The 19,609-nt window shown below is 41.7% G+C and overlaps 1 protein-coding gene across 4 annotated transcripts in view; it reads right to left on the reverse strand.

Moving 5' to 3' along the window:
- dtx1 (deltex 1, E3 ubiquitin ligase) overlaps window positions 1-16,978 on the reverse strand; it is a 56,316-nt gene extending 39,338 nt beyond the window's left edge. For 3 of the 4 annotated variants that reach the window (XM_084359147.1, XM_084359146.1, XM_084359144.1), the window contains exons 1-2: window positions 16,453-16,978; window positions 15,396-15,998 (exon numbers count right to left, since the gene is read on the reverse strand). In XM_084359147.1, the coding sequence (XP_084215273.1) occupies window positions 15,396-15,654 (259 nt within the window). In that variant the 5' untranslated portion in view covers window positions 15,655-15,998; window positions 16,453-16,978. The remainder of the gene's footprint in view (window positions 1-15,395; window positions 15,999-16,452) is intronic. The other variant, XM_084359145.1, reaches the window with a different exon arrangement.
- Between the last annotated feature and the right edge of the window lie 2,631 nt (window positions 16,979-19,609).

Here is a 19,609-nt window from a genome sequence, read left to right on the forward strand (position 1 = left end):
ACTGATATCAGTTAAAGGTTTCTTGCAGTACGTTGAAGTAGTTTGCTCCACAGCGTGCTTTGTATCTCAGTTTTTACAGTTCGCTCATGACTCCATGAATACTGGCTTTAGTGAGGCCACACATTATCTAACATAATTCATTTTAACTCATTCTACGCTTTTTTTATCGTCTTTTTTCACAATCTGAAGAATGAAACGCCGGTTTTCTTTGTTTTTGACACTTTAATATTGGAAAAAAGATATTTATGCGTATGTACTTCAGATAATGCCTTATTTGCCTTTTTCTCAGACGATTCTGTCTTGTGGAGTTGTTTTCTGGAATAATAAATCTGCTCCGGTGTCAAGTTCCCTAATGAAATTATCACTGCTTGCGTGATGCGTTTTTTTTTAATCGGTTGATTTACTATCAGTCTTAACCAACAGGTATTTCAGGTCAAGTACATTGCTGAAGTGATTTCATTCCTTTCGTATGTTGACAAATGTCTCTGATTGAATGCATCCCTACAAAGGGACAGGGCAGTGTAGAAGCAATTACCACTGAAGTCTGATAAAAAATCACCTTGAGGCTAAAGTAATATAAATTCTGCAGGGTCTCATTAATAATGTCAGAAGAAGTGACAGTGTGTGAGCAGCTCTTTTGAGGGGCAACAATGGAGGTTTGAAGGAGTTTCTGCCAGAAGCGCCTGGCAAATATTCATCTCACAGCTTGCTGCAGGATGTTCCTCACACTCACCAGTCACAGGACTTGGACTCTGACCAGGAGCCATGATTTAGAAGCACTTACAGGTGACACGGAGAGAGGAGGAGAGCAGGGTGACCGGGAGAGAGAGAGACTCATATTGATATTCTGCTGAGCGCCTGGGCTGCAAACAATCAAAATAAGTGATTGTTTTCTGTGTGTGAATGTGAGGGAATGTGAACCTGTTACGTGCATGCGTGTGCTCGTCGCACTCCTTGTCGCAGTAATTCCTCCTCTCATTTCCATTAGACCGAAACCAGCCACTGTGCATTCAGCACGCAGGCGACGGCAGACAAAACCTCGAGAACAAACAACGCCTGCAACCAACCATGATCATTACTACATGTCAGGATATTGCAATACTATTGGCTCTACAACTACAATTGGCTCTACAACTGCTGTTGTTCAGTTAATCCTCTCAGCGCTAACTGTTATGAGACTACTACAACAGTCTACAGCTATGCTAACGGCTGCAGGTGGTGCTTTAAGCTAATGGCTAATGTCAGAATGCTAACATGCAGGTACAATCTTTACTAGGTTCACCATCTTGGTGCAAACCTTTGATAATTAGCACTTTTTGTAATTTTATCTGGATGAAAAGTCAGGGGATTGTTGTCACTAGAGCAACATTGCTTGAGAAAAAAAAACGTGGCTCAGTAAGAATTAGTTAAAGTTTTTTCCCATGTTAGCATTGAATTGCACTTGCAAGTTGGAAATAACCTTCCTTGTTTCATTTGGTAAGTTTTGTATATATAATTTATTGTTTTTTTTTAAACTTACCAATTCATGTCTAGGATTTTCTTGAGAAAATGATGTAAAAACTTACAAACTAATTAAATTCATGGGACCTTGCACAATCCCATAGCTGAATTTTGAAAGTTTGGACCATTTTTTGTATGGGTTATCTTGGCCTCATCAATTGCTTATTTTTCACTGGTTTGGGTTGAAATTTGCTTGAAATTTTCAAGTAAATTTAAATAATCCTTTTTGGGAAATTATACGGTCAAAATGTGTCAAAATGAGTGTTTTTTTTCCAGAGATCTGAGGCACTTTATTTTTTATACAAGACCTAGTAATTTCTAGTTGGAATAGAACTATTATTAATACTTCCAAAAAATCTAAATTTGTTTGCAAGAAAGTGAAAACTAGTGGAGATGATTTTGGAAATAGAAGATTTTTCGTTCATGGAAAAAATGATGAATTGTTATCAATTTGTTTCCTCTGATCATTCAACAACAATTTACATAAACACTCTACATGTTGTAAATTATTCTCAGGGTCTCTTGTTGAGGAGAAATCTCAACCCACTCCGGTAAAGAATAAGAGGCTTAGAATTGGTGAAGATTCCAGTACACATACACAGAATCATAAAAATGATTCAATTTAGCTCTGAGGGCCAAACTTCAAAAATTCATAACTAAAAAAGTCTTTGGAGTCGTCCCATGAATTTTTACATCTTTACTTCTTTTCAAGAAAATCCACGACATGAACTGGGAGTGCCTCGGTGAGTTGGTAATGGATATGTAGAATAAATAAAGTCCTATTTTAGACAGAGAGTGTCAGTGTAATCTGTGAAGAAACATACTGTATACAATGAGAAGATGTTGACAGAATTTACACTGTGGCAGCGTCTTGGTTGTTACTACAGTGTTGGAGTAGCGAGTAACTCCTGCCTGTGTGTTCAGACTTAAAAAGATCATTTTTGGCCATTACAGTGGCTCACACAGGAACAATGACGACCGTCTTACCACTAAGATGCTTTTGAGAAAACCATCCCGGTTTCGGCTTTAGCGATTTGTCATGCCGCCACTGCGCCGAAGTGAGCTAAGGGTGCATTTTTTGCGAAGTGAGTGGAAATACAGAGACCAAAACAAAAAGTCCCACTCTGTGTTTCTGCCTTCACCGAGACTGATCAAGAGAGCTCTGAACTTGGCTCGCTGCAACCGCTGGCAGCTTGAGTTGCGTCAGTGCAGCTCTGGTCTCAGTCAGACGAAGCTTTCTGTAAATGTTCGACCACGCACTCCTGTAGATCAAAGACAGTCATGTGTTACAGCAGCAGCACTCTGTCCCTGTTCAATATAACAACTACCTGACATCTGCTTTGTGTACAGAAGAGCTCCAGGCCTATAAAGCTACATAACATTGTTCTTTTCCACATAATACAGGTCAACATTCACTTTATTTATCACGTTTTGTAACAGCTCTGTTGACTCGAGTGACCATGACATTTTTCTGAATAAAATCCTGGATGGCACAACACACTTCGACAACAGATCTGTCAACAAATGTAACCAGGAGATGGATGATAGTTTACCCAAACAGTTTAGAGAAGATGCTCTACTCCTATCTTTGCAGAAGCCAGCTGATGGGCTGAGGCAGACAACAGCTTACAATCTGAGTGACCTCCCAGACTGGCCTGATAAGCAAGCGGTGCAGAGAGCAGCTTTAAAGCTGCTTCCCCGATAAAAGAGTAAGATATCCACTTTAGAAGTTAAAAGTGGTGACTCGCTGGATTAAAAGTTAAAAGCAGATCTGGAGAGACGTCTCTGCTCCCAACGCCGGAGGCTGCCAGAAGCTGCACGGACGGATGTGTAATAAGGATGTGGACGGGCGGACCAAAGTACTGCAACCCTGCAAGGAAGGTCGCTCTTAAGAGGGAATAGGAGCCTGAGTGATGTTTTATAGGGATGAAACAAAATATTTAATAAGTGTAGTGCTGAAAGTATTATTCGAATAACTAATGCTACTTTAATTTTCTTTATTGAATATATTTGGAAATGTTTGGGACAAAACAAATAATTTAAAGACTTCAACTTCAGCTCTGGAATATTGTGGTGTGGGGCATTTTTCTACATTTTCGGATATTTTACCACTCACTACCTCAATAAAGTAAAAGTATACTTATTAAAATGTTTTATTTTGCTGCTGCTTGCATTTTAGCTCCAGATATCAGTCATTGCTTCAGTAAAAGGAGTAAAGTGTCTTCAGAACTTGAGAAATTTTCAATTTTGCTTAATCTCCTACATTTCATGTCAATATAGATAAATCCAGCAGCCAATTTGTGTGTTATGCCATCAAGTGTCACCACCATTACTGCCGGGCAGCTCAGTGTCTGCAGCTGCCTGCTGACAGTGACAGCAGTGTGAGTATTTTGATAGAAAACATTAGACAGTGGCCCCGAGTTACTGATTGAGGTACCTTATATTGGTGATTTCAACATTATTCAGATTTGACATATTAGACATTGGTGATGACAATAGCCCCAATAGATAATGCAGAAATAGAGATAAACTCCACCACATTTCAAGTGATGAAATATATTAAAGGAGATCATATTAAGCTAATTTACAGATTCATACTTTATTTTCAAAAAAAAACATTTTATTTTTCTCATATGGTGCATCGCTGCAGCATCCCTTTACACACTGTGTCTTGAATGCTCTGTTTAAGCTACAGAGTGAGACACCTCACCTCTGTTCAATCTTTGGTGAGAGTTGCACATGCGCATTACTGAATGGTCAGGATGCAGCCAATCAGAGGCAGAGTAGGGCGGGTCATGCCGAGCAAGGTAGTGTGATCCAAAATAACGCCATTACAGCTGGTAACCATGGCTGCAGTACAGCCGTATATACTTTATAATATATATGCATGTTACGCCTGTTACATAGTGATGCACATAAGTTACGGAAGTAAAGGCTCGACTCCAAACCAGGTGATTCAGGCAGTGCAGGAAAACTCCCTTTGGCATGGACTCTGGCCTTTTTCACTTTGCAGACCTTTTACGTGCACAAAAATGCTACAAAACACAATAAAGGAAAGGCAAAAACCCAGAAAGCATAATATGACCTCATACTAGGCAGCTGGCATAATTGATTGAGAGCTGCATTTAATCATTACAGGCAAGTTACAAAAAATACTAGAATTGCAATCAGTAGAGTGCATACCTCTGCCAAGGCCCAACAGTCCCCTTTTGTATTTCCTCATATATACCAGCCACCTAAACACTTGACTTTTTTGCATCAAGATGCATGCATGACTCCCTGAGAAATTAACGAAAACGGTGAAATTTGCAATGTTAATGAAACTGAGAAAAACATCCTCGAGTAAAAGGAGTAAAATGTGCTTCACCACTTTAGAAATGCTCAGCTTTGCTTGATATACATTTTGTGTCAGTAAAAACAAAGAATCTTGGTTATAGTTTCTTGTGTTGGCTGCTTATCAGACCATATACAGTAAATGGCCTGTGACAGACATACAGTATGCCTCTTGTGTTTTCTTATTCAATATTCAGTGTTCTGCAGATCTGATTGTATTGTTTTTAAATAATTTGGCTCTCTAAATCTTCTTTTGATAATGCTGCAGTAACATAACAATTCCCCTCAAGCGATCAATAAAGTATATCTATCCATCGTGTTACATTCTCTAAACAAAATATTAAGTCAGATACAAAACGGCCGGATTAATTCTTAATTAAAACAAGCACACCTTGAGGCCCTGGATGGGGAAGTGTACAGCAACAAGACAAAAGCTGTGTGTGTGTGTGTGTGTGTGTGTGTGTGTGTGAGAGTGTGTGAGTGTGTGTGAGAGAGAGAGACAGAGAGAGAGAGCAGGGGAATGTGCACAGCTGAGGGTCTTTTCACTGTTATTATCCCTCCCTCCACCACTGACTGTCACTTTCCATCAGGAAAGCACTCCACCTCTCCCTCTGTTCCTCTTCTCTCCTCACCTCCATCAGCTGCCCACCCCCACCTCTTCCCCACCTCTTCCCTCTCCACAGCGCCGCTCCAGTCCCTTTCCTGCCGACATCCAAGTGGAATTCAGCCAGCTGCTTTGGGCTATAATGGACCCCTGTGTACAGTCACACCTTAGCACTGCGTTGGCTAAGCACCAGTTTGATTAAAGACCTTCACTGATTAATTACGCTAATTACAAAAAGCTTTGAAAGAAAAAGAATTTGGTCATTATGTCACGTCTGTTTATCTTTAGTCCAGACTGAGAATGTTGTCTGGAGGTGACTTTCTGCAGAGAGAAGAGCTGCTTAGATTAGATTAGTTGATAAGTTAGAAAAAAAATTAATCATCTTCTGTTTCGACAATCGATTTATCAATTCGGTCATTTTTCAAGCAAAAATGTCAAACACTTGCTTATTCCAGCTTCTTCAAATGTAAGGATTTGCTGTTTTTTGTTTGTCATTTATGACAGTAAATGAAGAGTAAATGCTGATTGGACGAAAGAAGCAATCTGAAGACGTCACTTTGGGCTCAGGGAAAGTTTTGTAGCCAGTGGCTGATTGTCATCAACTATTGGGCAACAGGGTTGTCATTTTTTATTCAAAATTCGTACAGTTGTTCGAATGTGGGGTGAAAAGTTAATATTCGAGCGGTAATAGCCTGTTTGAAATGTACAGTCTGTCAGTGCATTAGGCCGTTTGTTGTAGTTTACGATCCAGCAGAGGGCGCTCTAAAACTTCACCATCAGCTTGACTTATGGTTCTTTACCCAGCAGTAAACTAAGCTAACGACAACAGCGAGCAGGGTCATCCGGAGCAGACAGTAAAGACACCAAAACATCTGAGAAGCAATGTGTGGAAGTATTTAGGGTACCACACCGTAAATGGCAAAGTCACAAACAATAATAAGGCTGTTTGTTGACTTTGTAAAAGGCAGCTGTCTTACTGTTAAACAACAACAAATGTGCTAGCTTACCACTCAATTGAGGGAGCGGAGGCACAACAGACGAGCGTAGCAGTGCAAAGTGTACAACCACATTTGACTGCATATTATTCGGCTAACCTTGTTTTCAAGCTTCTGAGGCCGAACCAAGCCCCCAGGCTCTGAAGGCAACTTTCTTAGTGGCCAAACTGTGTAATTACAACACCACGTGAAGGTCTGGGGCCTAAGTAAGCTTATATTGTGAAAGAAGCAGCTGTAAAATGGCGGATACATTTTTTGGGCATCATGAAATGAGTCGTTTCACTCTCATAATTTGAGCCATTCGGTCCAATGACATTTGGAAAGTGTGAAAGAGACGCAAGATTAAATCACTTAGTCCTCATTCAAGTTAGTCGGGCGCCAAACCGGAAATTAGCCAGCACGGTTAGTGGAAGCCTGTAGTGCACACTATGGGCTCCACCACATGATCCAAGTAATTTTATACCCGGGATGTCGAGCATTTTTGGCTTCAGGTACCAATGAGAAGCTTTCATAGGAATAAATAGGGCTTTGGCTCCGCCGCTGCAACCAGATTTAAGTTGCTGTATCAATGGTCCAAACACAGCTAAGTTATGGACGTGTGGTGGGGAGACTGCGACCCTTTAAAACTCGCCATGGGGATGCATGCCGGACGCTCACTGGGTGAGACAGCTGTAGGTTGCCGTCAGAGCGCCGGTGGCAAACACAGTCATGTTAGGTTTTGTTTATCAGTGACTACATTGGTGTGCTAATTAGCAACTACTGCCTTATAGTGCTGTCATGGTACGGTAATGTCTATTTTTGATTGTATTTTTCGTGTGTATGTAACTTTATACATATAAGTATGCAAATGTCTGTATATGGGTGCATATATGTACCGTATACTATCCTTTCTCCTGTCCATACAGCAGTTATAGAGAATGATACATGATTGTGAAGCTGATCTTCTGATGTTAAAATTGAAATAAAAACACTGTGGCATAGAAGACAAATATAACAAGGCTTGTGTTCTGTGTGTTAAGCACAACAGGAAGTTAATTTACTCCTGCCCATGTTGGCACTACAGCTTGTATGTATTACATCACTGTCAGAGAGAAGAGTGCAAAAATGCAGCTGGTACTGGAGCATTGACACTGTGAGAAATGAGTAATGAAAACATTTCAAAATATTCAGTATCGATACTTATTTGTATTTCAGTGTTTTTGACAACACTGCCGTCTTACGGCAACTCTGAGGGGACACACAACGTCAAATACAGAAACACATAGTGACCCCCCCACCCCCAACAACGTCATCATCCATAGCACTGTGGACATGTGCCAACTCAGTAGACCTCACGCAACCCTATTGATGAGCAATACTCACAAATGATTCATTGTGACAATAATTGGCAGACTACCTGATAATGAAAATAACTGTTGGTGTCAGCCCTACTACAGAGTATTATACAGTATACTGTACATGGTCCGTCTTTAGATTTACAATCCGTTTGACCAAAACAACAGCCCCACATTGTAAAACATAAGAAAACACTTTGACACATTGTAATATAAAAGCTCCTGAGTGCCGGCTTCTGTCTCGTCTCTATTACTGCTTCTTTCTTGACATTTCTGTTCTAAATTCAGGAATTTAGAGTCTTTGGGCTCCACTCTTTGCTCACTCTGCTTTCTTCTGACGCAAGTGGGATTTCACAGTCAGAGCTGATGCATACAGCACCTGACCTTTAGCGCGTACATGGCGGGAATCCTTTTTACAGCTTCCTCCCACAGACCACCAGAACAGTTCCCACACACATTTACTACATACTGAAGTACATGAAAGACAAACAAAACCTAAAGCGCTGCCCTCCTCGGCAATCTGCAGCATTACATATGCTCTGCAAGTTTACAGGCAGCATCCAGACCACAACCGCAGCCTCTGCTGTTTGTCAGCTTAACACAAAACAGACATGAGAACACGACCATCTCATCTTTGTCTACTGGCGTTTTTTTCACTGTAAATCATTGTGGAGGGCTGTTGGCTGAGGGAAATAAGCCAGAGGGGAGGAGGTTCTCACGCCTGTGGAACCAAAACAAACAAAGGCCCACACCGGCAACACAGCAGCCAACAGCCGCTGATAGGGGTTATCTCTGCAGTCACACATGGACCATCTCACAACAGTGAGCACCAAACAGCTGTAATGGCCTTTACAACAACAGACACACAAAAGCACAGACTCACACATTCATCGTACACTGCACACCGTCTGTGTTGAACTGACATTTTGTTTTGTTGCCGAAAATGTAAACTGTAATGATTCTTTAAGTATTTATATTCAGTTTTTCAGACATTTGTGAAAATGGCATCAATGGTTCAACTCTTTGGGTTGAGGTTTTGCTTGGCAGAGATTGGCTGACTTCTTGTAAAAGAGATTTTAATCTCAATGTGACTTATGAGCCAAATTAAAGTTGTATTCATATATCTGCGGGCCAGCGTTGCTAGGCGACATGCAGTCAACTTCTGTGGCGCACGAAAACACGCCGCAGCACTGTATAGGTGACACACAGCGATTTCTCAACAAACCCACTTGGCTATCAACACAAAACTGATATTGTTTTACACTCAAGGGCCATAAAAACACAACTCCTGACATAGAATCACCTTTTAAAAAAGATATAATATCTAACATTTCTGCCTTAAAATGTCTAAAAACGACAAGACATTTGTTATTTTTTTGTTCCAACCCAAAGAAATTCATACATATACTTCCGGGAAGACATCAGATGATACGACAGGATGACGAAGGAAGTCTGCAAACATAACTAAACACAACATGGGTAAAACTTTATAACATTATTTCATTTGTGAACATTCTTGCCTGAGTCATGCAGAAAGATTTTAATGAGCAATGGTGAAGAAAAAAGATGTTACTAGGCAACGACTAACAATGTCTGTTTAAAAGGTCCAGTGTGTCAGCAAATATGGAATATAATATTCATGTTCTCATTGTTCTCATTAGTGTTTAATCACCTGAAAATAATACAAATTTAAATTAAGATTTTCATGTCGATAAAGCAGTTCTGTGTTGTTTTTGTCCAAGTGGTGTTGCCGTATGTCCAAAAAAGCAAGCAGCCACTCACATTGGGCAGTGACAATGGCTCTTCCACTGAGTCCGCCATGTTCCACCACCATGTTTCTACAGTAGCCCAGAAAAGACAAACCAAACACTGGCTCCAGAGGGACTTGTGTTTTTTTTTTCGCATTGTAGAAAATCATATACACACTGTACCTTTAATTGTGAGAACTGAAGTCATATTGTTGGAACACACAGGGATATACACTGACGCAACATTTTGTTTCAAAGATGAAATGCTGTTATATAAAAACACGTGTCATGGTTGAAGATGTGACTAAACAAGTAAATACTGTCCAATTTAATCAATTCAGTGATACATTTACGTTCCTTTCACCTTGTGAGTCAATGTCATTTTTCTGCTGCTGTGTTGTGTGTTTTGACCTGTTTACCGTGCTTTAATGATCGCCTGCTATACAGTAAGTTTCTCTTGCAGTCAAATGACGTCACAGCAGTGACCAGCGTGACCCCTCTTCATTGAATAATAATAATGTTTTGGGTGCTGATGTTACATCTATGAGCAATCATCACTGACTTATCCATCTTTCATGAACATGAACTTGCTCTTCTCTTTGCTTTGTGCCATCCCTCCATCATTTGACAAAACACAGAAAAAGCAAATGCTTAAAAGCCAGGCGGCAGAAGCAATAGCTGCAGTGTGAAATCCATCAGACAGGCCATAAGTGTTGGTATATGATGGAGATGGCAGATAAGCCCATGTGTTTTGCTATGGGAGTGGGTGTAGTGAAAGGGGATCAGTCCACAGCAGTGTTTAGAGGTTCAAAAGCCCCTCTGGGGAGGAGAGCGGATCGATCCGCCTTGGCCTGGAGCCAATCCTCTCCCTGCCCTCGGCCAGATATTCATCCACACTATATATAAGCCTCTAAGCCTTGAGTGATACTGTATATACAAAGCACTGGGGTTCAGGATTTCACCACAGACTGGTGTTCTTCTCCTGTATTTGTGTTACGGACTCCACGCCCTGCGTTTTCCAATGCCAACTAAATGCAGATGTGTTTAGGCTGCTCTCCACAGAGAGGGGCCCTGCCGTTTTCATCTGTGGTGTGTGCCTTGTCGTCATCCATGCTCTGATTAGAGGGAGCCATGGAGATAAACTATGGCTGCTGTCTCATTAGTCCGAGTAACTCTGCCCACAGGAGCTCCTCCCAAACCCACAGGAGAGCAGGGCACCCCCACACGGCCTGCAGGGACAGGACAAAAACACCACAGCTGCCACCACTGGCAGAGTGCACCATCGCACACACGTCAGCAAACTCACTCACATACACACACAAACACATGGGACAAAGCACACTCAACTCTCCTCCCAGCTCTTGGCAAAAACCAGCATCAGAGGACGATCACTGGCTCCGCGACAAAATGGGGTTTCCCCACAGGGACACTCCATAAGCCTGCAGCAGAGCGAGTGGCTGCGGGTGACCCGCTGCGCTACAAATATAGCAAACATCTGATGTGAAACAGATGCATCAAAATCCACAATAACACAAGCTCACCGAGGTCCTTGGTGCAGTACAACAACATCACTACAGCCTTGAAGCTAAGGCTCATGGGAGCTCAGATCGATGGCCGTGGCCTGGCAGAGGTTTGCCCACGTTTGGGGACAGGAACAGAGCACCCAGAGGAGGAGGAGGAAGGAGGAGGCAGAGGAGGCAGCGGGTGTCCATCAGGCCCGGCCGTGACAGGTTTATCCCAGCCGAGGGGGAAGGTAACACACCGAACGGCACAATGAGGACCGATAAACGTCAGGCCTGGCCGCCGCGCCGTGGTAATGGCTGACAAACGGCTCAGTGGCTCATCTCGCAGGCAGTCAACCTGAGACACATGTGCTGCTCAGTGTTCTGTTCTATCAGAGGGGATAACACCAACAAGAAGAAGCTCCTTACACTACAACCCTCCTGACAGTCAGGCAGAAACACTGCCGCTCATATTCAGCAGTTCAAACATGAAGAAATACAATACAAGGAACACAAAGAGTAAAGGGAGCCTAATATATCAAGTGCTATATATACACTACATGCTGTAAGCAGCAAATACTTCTCATATGGGGCTTCAGATCTTGTACATGCCTTCAGAGCCTTCACAAATGCTTTTAACTTTCTTTATGTGGCCCTTCTGTTCAGAAATATTATAGGGATTGACTTGTTGGTGTCTGTGTGTTGTTCTTCTGATGATGTAATAACTAAAGTGTATTTAAATATTCCTCTATATGGCTCAACAGTGTGTAATAAAGCATGTTTACTGTATATATGCAGCATTAATGAAACAAGTGATGTCAGAGCAGGAATAATAGCATGTTATTTATCCATAAAACATCTTTCCTTTATCATTTTTTTTTTTATTCTATTGATTTTTATTTTCAAAGGGGAAAGTATATGCAGCTTCGACCGGTGCCACATACCGCAGAATTTATAGCCTGAGCTAGCTTTGCTACGCCCGTCTGTAGATGGGTTTCTATAAAAACACACATGCAGTGTAACAAGAGAGCACAAGCACGAGTGACAAGAGCTGCAAGTGTATGAGATTTTCACGGTAGGATGGTTATTATTATATTGATTTCTTCACAGTCTGTTGATAGTTTTACTTAATTAAAATGTTTTCAACTAAAAATTCTTACATATTGCACCTTTAAAAGGAATGAAAAAAGACTATTTACTTTAATTTCACAAAATATAGTGTCCTGGCAGACATTAGCCTTGATAGAAACTTAAAATATATATTTCACCAATATGGTAGAATTCAATACGGTAGATACACAAATGTACACGGTGCAATCACCATCAATTTTCATACCATGGTATATCTTTAAACAGGTATATCGCTGCAACCTGCAACCACAACTCATTACAGTTGTGTGTACTTTTGCAGTTTTGACCCTTTTTTACATGTTGAATACTTTAGAAATCAGTTAGAAAGAAATAAATGCATTTAAACAGAGTTAAAAGCTTATTGTTTTTTATTTCCTCTCAATAAAACTATACTCATGTAAATCTTTACTTCTTTAATTTCCCATTGTTTCTCATAAATGACTTGTCTGCCTGTGGTGGGAGCATTTTAAATCTGATTTAAAGAGGAAAGAAGGTCAGGAGCCTCCTGATTTTACAGACAAGCTCTCTTCATGTGGCTCAAGGGTGTCCTGCAAATATAAATCTTAAATAACTATGGAAGAAATTGTTTCCAAATTTACTTGGCGACCCAAATAAAATATTCTCAGTCTCTGGGAATGACTGATTCAGAGAAACATTTCATTACATTTGGACAGTTTTTTACATAATCAAGCGTTTATTAGACTGACAGTTGGTCCGAGGAGCTTTCTGAATTTGAGCTCTACTCTGTTTACTCAGTATCCTTAAAAACACTGCCAACTCAGTCCACATAGCTTGATGCATGTGCAGATGAATCACTGCAAATGAATCAAAAGGTGACATAATGCAGCTGATGCACAGCGAGGTCACCTTCTGTACACCCCCCTGTGTATTTGCTTGTACCTCTTATGATGCTCTGATGTTACATAAAACCTTCAAGCAAGAGACTTAAAGTGAGGTTTTTACTCTTCGTGCTCCGCCTCATCAAAGAGGTGATGAAACATTGCTTTTTATTGCAGACATGACCTGTCCCCCGAGCGTCTAACACAGAATTCCCTTGACTTATAATTGCCTCTAACACAGTGATATGTAGCTGAATCAGACATGAAGAATAACTCAGGCAGCTGAAATCTGACCAAGGCTGGTTTTTAACAGATGCCTAAAACCTCCCCCACATCTCCGCTTCAAACACGGGGACAGCAGGAAGGTGAATCCACACACAGAGACAAACACAGAGAGAAAACATCTGGACATGTTTAAAGAGGTAGCAGAGTCACTTACAACTAAACAAAGACTGTAGGAGTGGATTTCACTTCATCTAAAGCAAAGTCTACTGCTATTACTGTTAAAAGGGATTGATCCCTTCTGATTTTTCAGATACAGATTATTAGTAATCAAGAAAGATACAGATAACTGATATTTGGAACCGCTGTAAAAATAAAAATCTCAGTGTCCAAATTTTGAAATAACCAGAATAACAATTACTTGCAACGTGTAACAAATCAGATAGTCTTGTAGGCAGGACAATGCGTGAGACCAGAGTTCAAACTACAGACTGGGCATGGGATGATATGAACTGCGACTGATGATATTGTACAAAACTCTATTATCACTTGTTTGGAAACAAACAAATCACAGCATCACAGATAGGACAGGAGATGGGTAGTAGCCTCTTCTCACTGTTGTTTTGTAGTTTGGAACCCACAGTTTTTACATCCGATTTAACTTACAATGTTCAAGCCGAGCCTTCGGCCGTGGTGACAAGCTGAGGCAATTCATAACAAAATCAATAAAACAACATACGTCTGTACGCCAGCGAGCTGGACGGCTTTTTAAAGTCGTTCATGTGAGGATATTCATGATTATCCTGAAAATTCTCCCTGACCAACTTACTGTGAGTGGTTTTTGTTTTTGATAGCTGGAAGGCTGTTACTTGTGACGTGCCACCAATCAGATAGTGTTGTGGGCGGGACGATGAGTGAGACACGGTTTGGTGACATCAGCCGGAGAAAGGATGTCGCATCAGAGACAAAGTATTGCATTTTTTAATGTATTTATTTTATGGCCAATCGGACACAAAAAACACTGATACCGATAATCTGAAAAATGCTGAATATCGTCCCCGATAATCAGTCATCTGATAATCAGTCTATCCCTAATCATTACTCTGACTATACTACTAGGGACGCCTGATATATATCAGACCGATACATTATCAGCCCAATACTGGGATATTTGTATTATTGACTATTTATCGGTATTGGTGAAATTCTAGCAGATAAATAGAGCCAATAATATAAAGCCACATAGCTGTCTTTGAGTTGACAAAGCAACATTTACAAACTCTGATAGAGCAGGTGAGAAGAAGAAGAAGAAGAAGAAGAAGAAGAAGAAGAAGAAGAAGATCCCCATCAGACATCCCTACTGTGAGCATGTCATGACGTAATCTGTCTCACCTTGTCCACTGGTCTTGTGCTTTCTTACAGAACACAACTTAAACATAAAACTGAGGAGAAACTTTTTATTTGACCGCTCAGTATTCAGGCATAGTGAGACATTGATTCAACCTCTAATATATAACCAGATTATTCCATATAGTGTATATTCTTTCCATCATGTGGAGTTATGTAAATTGAGATAACGTGGCGGAAACCATGAGCACTGTCTCCTAAACAGTGACTGCGTACAACATCACCAACCGCTCCTGTGATTGTCGTTCTTCCAAAGCAATGACAACACATTTTAATATCACAACAGGCTGAGGAGCGTGAGGAGCGTCACACTGAGCCCCGGCACTCATCTGCCTGATGAACGCTCGGCCCCCTCGAACACGGTGACCTTTGGCAAGGTCGTGGCATTCCAGCAGCCGCATAAAGACACTCATGAATGAATAAATTACTGCTCATCTGGCTGCTTTGTGTCCTGTTTGTTGCGTCGCCCCGAAGCTCAACCTGTGGCTCGTCAACACGAGTCCCAAAGCGGACGGGACATTCAGGACTCCCCTTCCCTGGAAGTTACATAACATGTGTGTAGCAGCCACATCAAGCTCTAATGAAATGGGTCCCTGTGTGACAATATGATATGATAATAATATGTGCATCATTTGTGGTGAGGGCAGCCAAACATAATTCTTTTATCTACCTATTTCAGACGTTAGTATTGATGTAAAGATAGCTGGTGTGTTTACGTCCACACTACCTGTTCTTTGGTTGACACCCCCACCTGTGACACGAAACCTTCACGTCTCTTACCTGTGTCCTGTCGGAACTGGTGCATGGACTGCAGGTCGATGATGTAAGGAGAGAGCTGGCCATCCACCTGCCCCAGCACCACACTTCCCCGGGCGTCCCCCTTCAGTACATTCTCAATATGGTGGCAAACAGCTGCGGTGTAGGGCCTCCAGCGCCCGTGTTCGTTCAGCCACTCCCAGACCACCACCCGGGCCAGGTTCTGAGGAGGGTACCCCAGCCCGTTGACGGGCACCAGCAGCCCTGATCCTGGACGAGCCATCTTCCTCTGTGGTGTCTGCGCTCGGGGCTCGAACAGCTCTGCAACCCTGCCAGTCAACTGGCACACTGGAACATTTTCATCAGCGGTGAAGAGAAAAAGCTAGACTCAGCGATAAGTGCGGGGGTTCTCAATTATCTCATGCTGCTCTCAAGCACGCAGCTCTGCTGGAGTCATCATCTACAGGTGACTGTTTGCGCTTTGATCAGCCAAAAGCAGCCCCTGTCCTCTCGAGTGTTGTCGTGTTTGAAGTGGCAGATGATGGTGGTGGTGGTGATGATGATGAGATTTGCAGCCGTAGCAGTCTCAGTCCTCCACGGCGGCGGCAGGTAGACAGGAGACACTCTCTGCACAAAAGACCAGGAGAAGAAAAGGACACACTGGTAAACAAACGATGTGATGTCTCCCAGGAGTTATTACTCCACAGTCTGTTTCAAAGGAGATGACACAAACCAGCTCTGTGCTCGAGTCCCATTAGTGGCCTGCAGCTCCTGGCAATGCTGTTTACTTACAAAGTGTAGTGAGAGGAGAAAATGCACAGGAGCCGTGTGAGCAGTTTCAGAAGCAGACTAACTGTGATTGTCATCATGTTTGTGTGGAAGGGACAGAGCAGCAGCCAGATGCTATCATAATCCTAGCAGACACCATATCACTCAGCCGTTTCCACACACAAAGCTGCTCAGGTGCAGTGGAGGCAGAGCAGGGGACGCTGTCTCTGTTGCTTCTGTGATGTGTAAACAGAATGAAACCTCCGGGGCTCGTTCTCAGTGTGTCTTGCAGCATGCATGGATTGATACAGACCTGTAGGCTGCAGTTGTGGAGCCACACATCTGTCAGGTGGAGGCTGCATCTCACGGGCTCCGGCCGAAAATCAGATCGCAAATAAGAAAGAAGAAAAAACAAAACGAGGTGCAAAATCTCGTAACGCACCTGCCTCTTCACATCTGTGAATTCTCCTCTCCTTCAAACTGAAATCTTCCTTCGAACCCTCCTCCTCCTCCTCCTCCTCCTCCTCCTCCCGCAGCTCCGCTAATCCAACGCTCCCGCACGAAACAAACCCAGCGAGACGTCGTTCTGTCCTCGTGAATGTGCCACAGACTACAGCAGCTTGTTGGTCCGCTGTGTTAAAGTGAATGCATGCCCCAGTTGCACGGCTGTCAGTGTGTGAGCCGCACACGCATCCCGCTGTACACGCGCATTTCTGCCTCGAACGCCGAACGCCGCGCGTTCACATAGTAAACACGCATTTTCTCGCCGCCCGCAAATTACGCACAAATGTCCGGGCGCACCTGTGTGGTCAGCCGCTGAAAATCATCCAAAGTGTCAATTAGAGCAAAACAAAAACACACACAACTTCCGGTGTCTGGTTTCAAAATAAAACCCCTGCTGATACAGACAGAATACAGTGAGGGATGTTAGATGCAGATGAACTCCTCTCAGGCATTTTGGCAAAGATGATCACATGGAGATATTTTATTTTTAAATGTTAGCATCTGATAAAACATTCAGGGAGACACGTGACATCCACCTGACACAACAACAACATACTGTCACCCTCAGAACAGGGACCATGGATGCACTTCACAGAGCCCACAGCTCAGGCTCCTGGGCTCCTGGATGTATGCCATCAACAGACCATGGGTACGTCCAGTGGTGGAAGTACATTTACTCAAATACTGTGCTTAAGAACAATTTTGAGGTACTTGTACCTGTGTATTCCACTCTACTACACTTTGGAGGCATATCACTGGCCAATTTATCTTTCCTGTTCGAAAGGTTCGACAGTAAAGTCCCTCTCCATCACATTAAAACAGTGAAATACTGATAGCCACATAAAAAAACAGTCTATCAGAACAGTAACTCCAGTCCTCTTTTGTCGATGAAGCAATACACAAGACAAGTACATTAGATCTGACAGTAAACCACAAGACAGCTGTACACAGAGGGCACATGTCTGTAAAATGAACCAGAAATCAACACTGTAGTCATACAATTAGCTCTAACCTTCACATCTGTCTCTATCGGTTATCTGTTTGTAACATGAACCTGGTTTGATGAACATGTGGATCCTTGTTTGAATAACTGAAAGAAATGAGAGGGTGATAATTACAAGTCTCAGAATATTAGAAATGTTCACAAAACTATGTGAAAAGTAAAAAAAAAATATCATACGATATTGATATTTTGCAGAAGCATTGCTATGATTCGTACATTGCAGTTTCTCATGGACAATGTTGACCTCACTGAGTTCATCATGATAGCTGATCTGAAGCTACAAGAGTGCTAGATGATAAAAGGTACAGATCTGATCACATCACTGCAGAACATCTAAGCAGTTGAAAAACTTGCTGAAGCTTATTTTGCTGGTGTTCTAGTTCACGGTGCGTCTGCTTGATGAGCTCAGTGCTGTTGGTTCCTGTCAGTAAAGATCAAATAGGTCACATCAGTAGTACTGACTTTGGATTGTAACCAATTAGTCTTGCTCGTATGATTTCCAAAGTGACTGTGAGAAATGTGATAAACAGAATTGCTTATTCGCAGATTCTTGCTCTAAAGCAAGATATTTTTTGAGAGTTTTGCAGTTGGTATGCCTTTAGAGGCCTTGAAAACTCTTTTTAATAAAAAAAAAAAAAAAGAGTACATGTTCGAAGAGAATCTTCATATCAAATCAAAAGTGGTGGCTGTGTTGGCATCAAATGATGCAGGCTGGATAGCAGCAATGATGCATGTTTACTCACATCATTATCGGAGTGACAGGGTGAGATATTATTGAATTCATGTTTAACTTCTATATGGATGACAGGTCAGTCTTAAAAACTCCCATAGATCAGTGTTTTGTACGCAGATGATTTGGTTAGATTATTTTCCTGGTGTGCTGTTCCTTCTCTTACTTTTTTGACTACTTGTTCATTTTAAAGTAAGCAGAAAGGTCAAATGTCTGAATCAACATTTTATAGATGATTTCAGTGAGGATTGTTGACGCTGTTGCACTAATGTAACATGTTTAACTGACGTCCAGGTCTGCCTGTTGCTGCAGCCTGTCTCAGTTGAATCATTTGATGTTAATCCTGCTAAATAAGACAACAGTACCATCTGCTGCAAAATGAATGTAACTGCAAAAACAAGGACTTTCTGGCTGTAATCAGCAGAATGGACTCTTTTGGTTTTCAGGTTAGATATGTAGAAGGTTTTATAGAAGTGGGGCCTTTATACGGTTCTCTCTGTCTCTCTAGACATGTTCCAACATCACACAAAATACATGGTAACTACATAAACTGCACAAATATTTGCATATTTACTGGAACAAATCCTTCATGTGCACACTGCCATCCAATCCACAACATTTCTTTCTCTTCTGGAAATGAAACCATGTTAAAAACGTACCTGTATCGCGTGAATGTAGCCAACAAGGATCTTGGCATTGATGAATTTCTCCATTCTGTTGATCATCACAGCTCTAAAAACAGCTTATAGAAAAGGATTAATAGAAACATTTATGAACTCAATGAACTTTAGATAAAATTATTAATGAAATAGTCATTCAGTCATCAACTTTTAAAAAAAAGTTCATTTCAGTGCAGTCTGACTGACTTGACATGTATGGAGTGTAAAGTACAGCAGAACTGTGAAGAATAAAGTTGTTTTTTTGAAGGAATTCTCCACATTATGCTTTCAATTTGGCTTCATTAAACAGGTTCACTCTGCAAAGTCAAACAAACCTCCCTCATTTTATGTAGGTTGGTCACTTTGGAGCAAGAATCTAGGAGATCATATTTATCCAACTCAAAAGCTTGCAATTATTTGGAGAACATCACCATCGTGTGGCCTGTTGTTGTTAGTAAAATACAGGACACTCAGCTCTGTAAACATGAGGTTGTGTTCAGCTTTGTGGAAGCTGCTGTGGAATCCAGTTTACCAGAGTGTTGTCCTCAAGAGTTGTTATGAACACAATCTACTT

This window comes from Pagrus pagrus (genome assembly GCF_965226575.1).
Source record: "Pagrus pagrus genome assembly, chromosome: 8".
Taxonomy (NCBI): Eukaryota; Metazoa; Chordata; class Actinopteri; order Spariformes; family Sparidae; genus Pagrus; species Pagrus pagrus.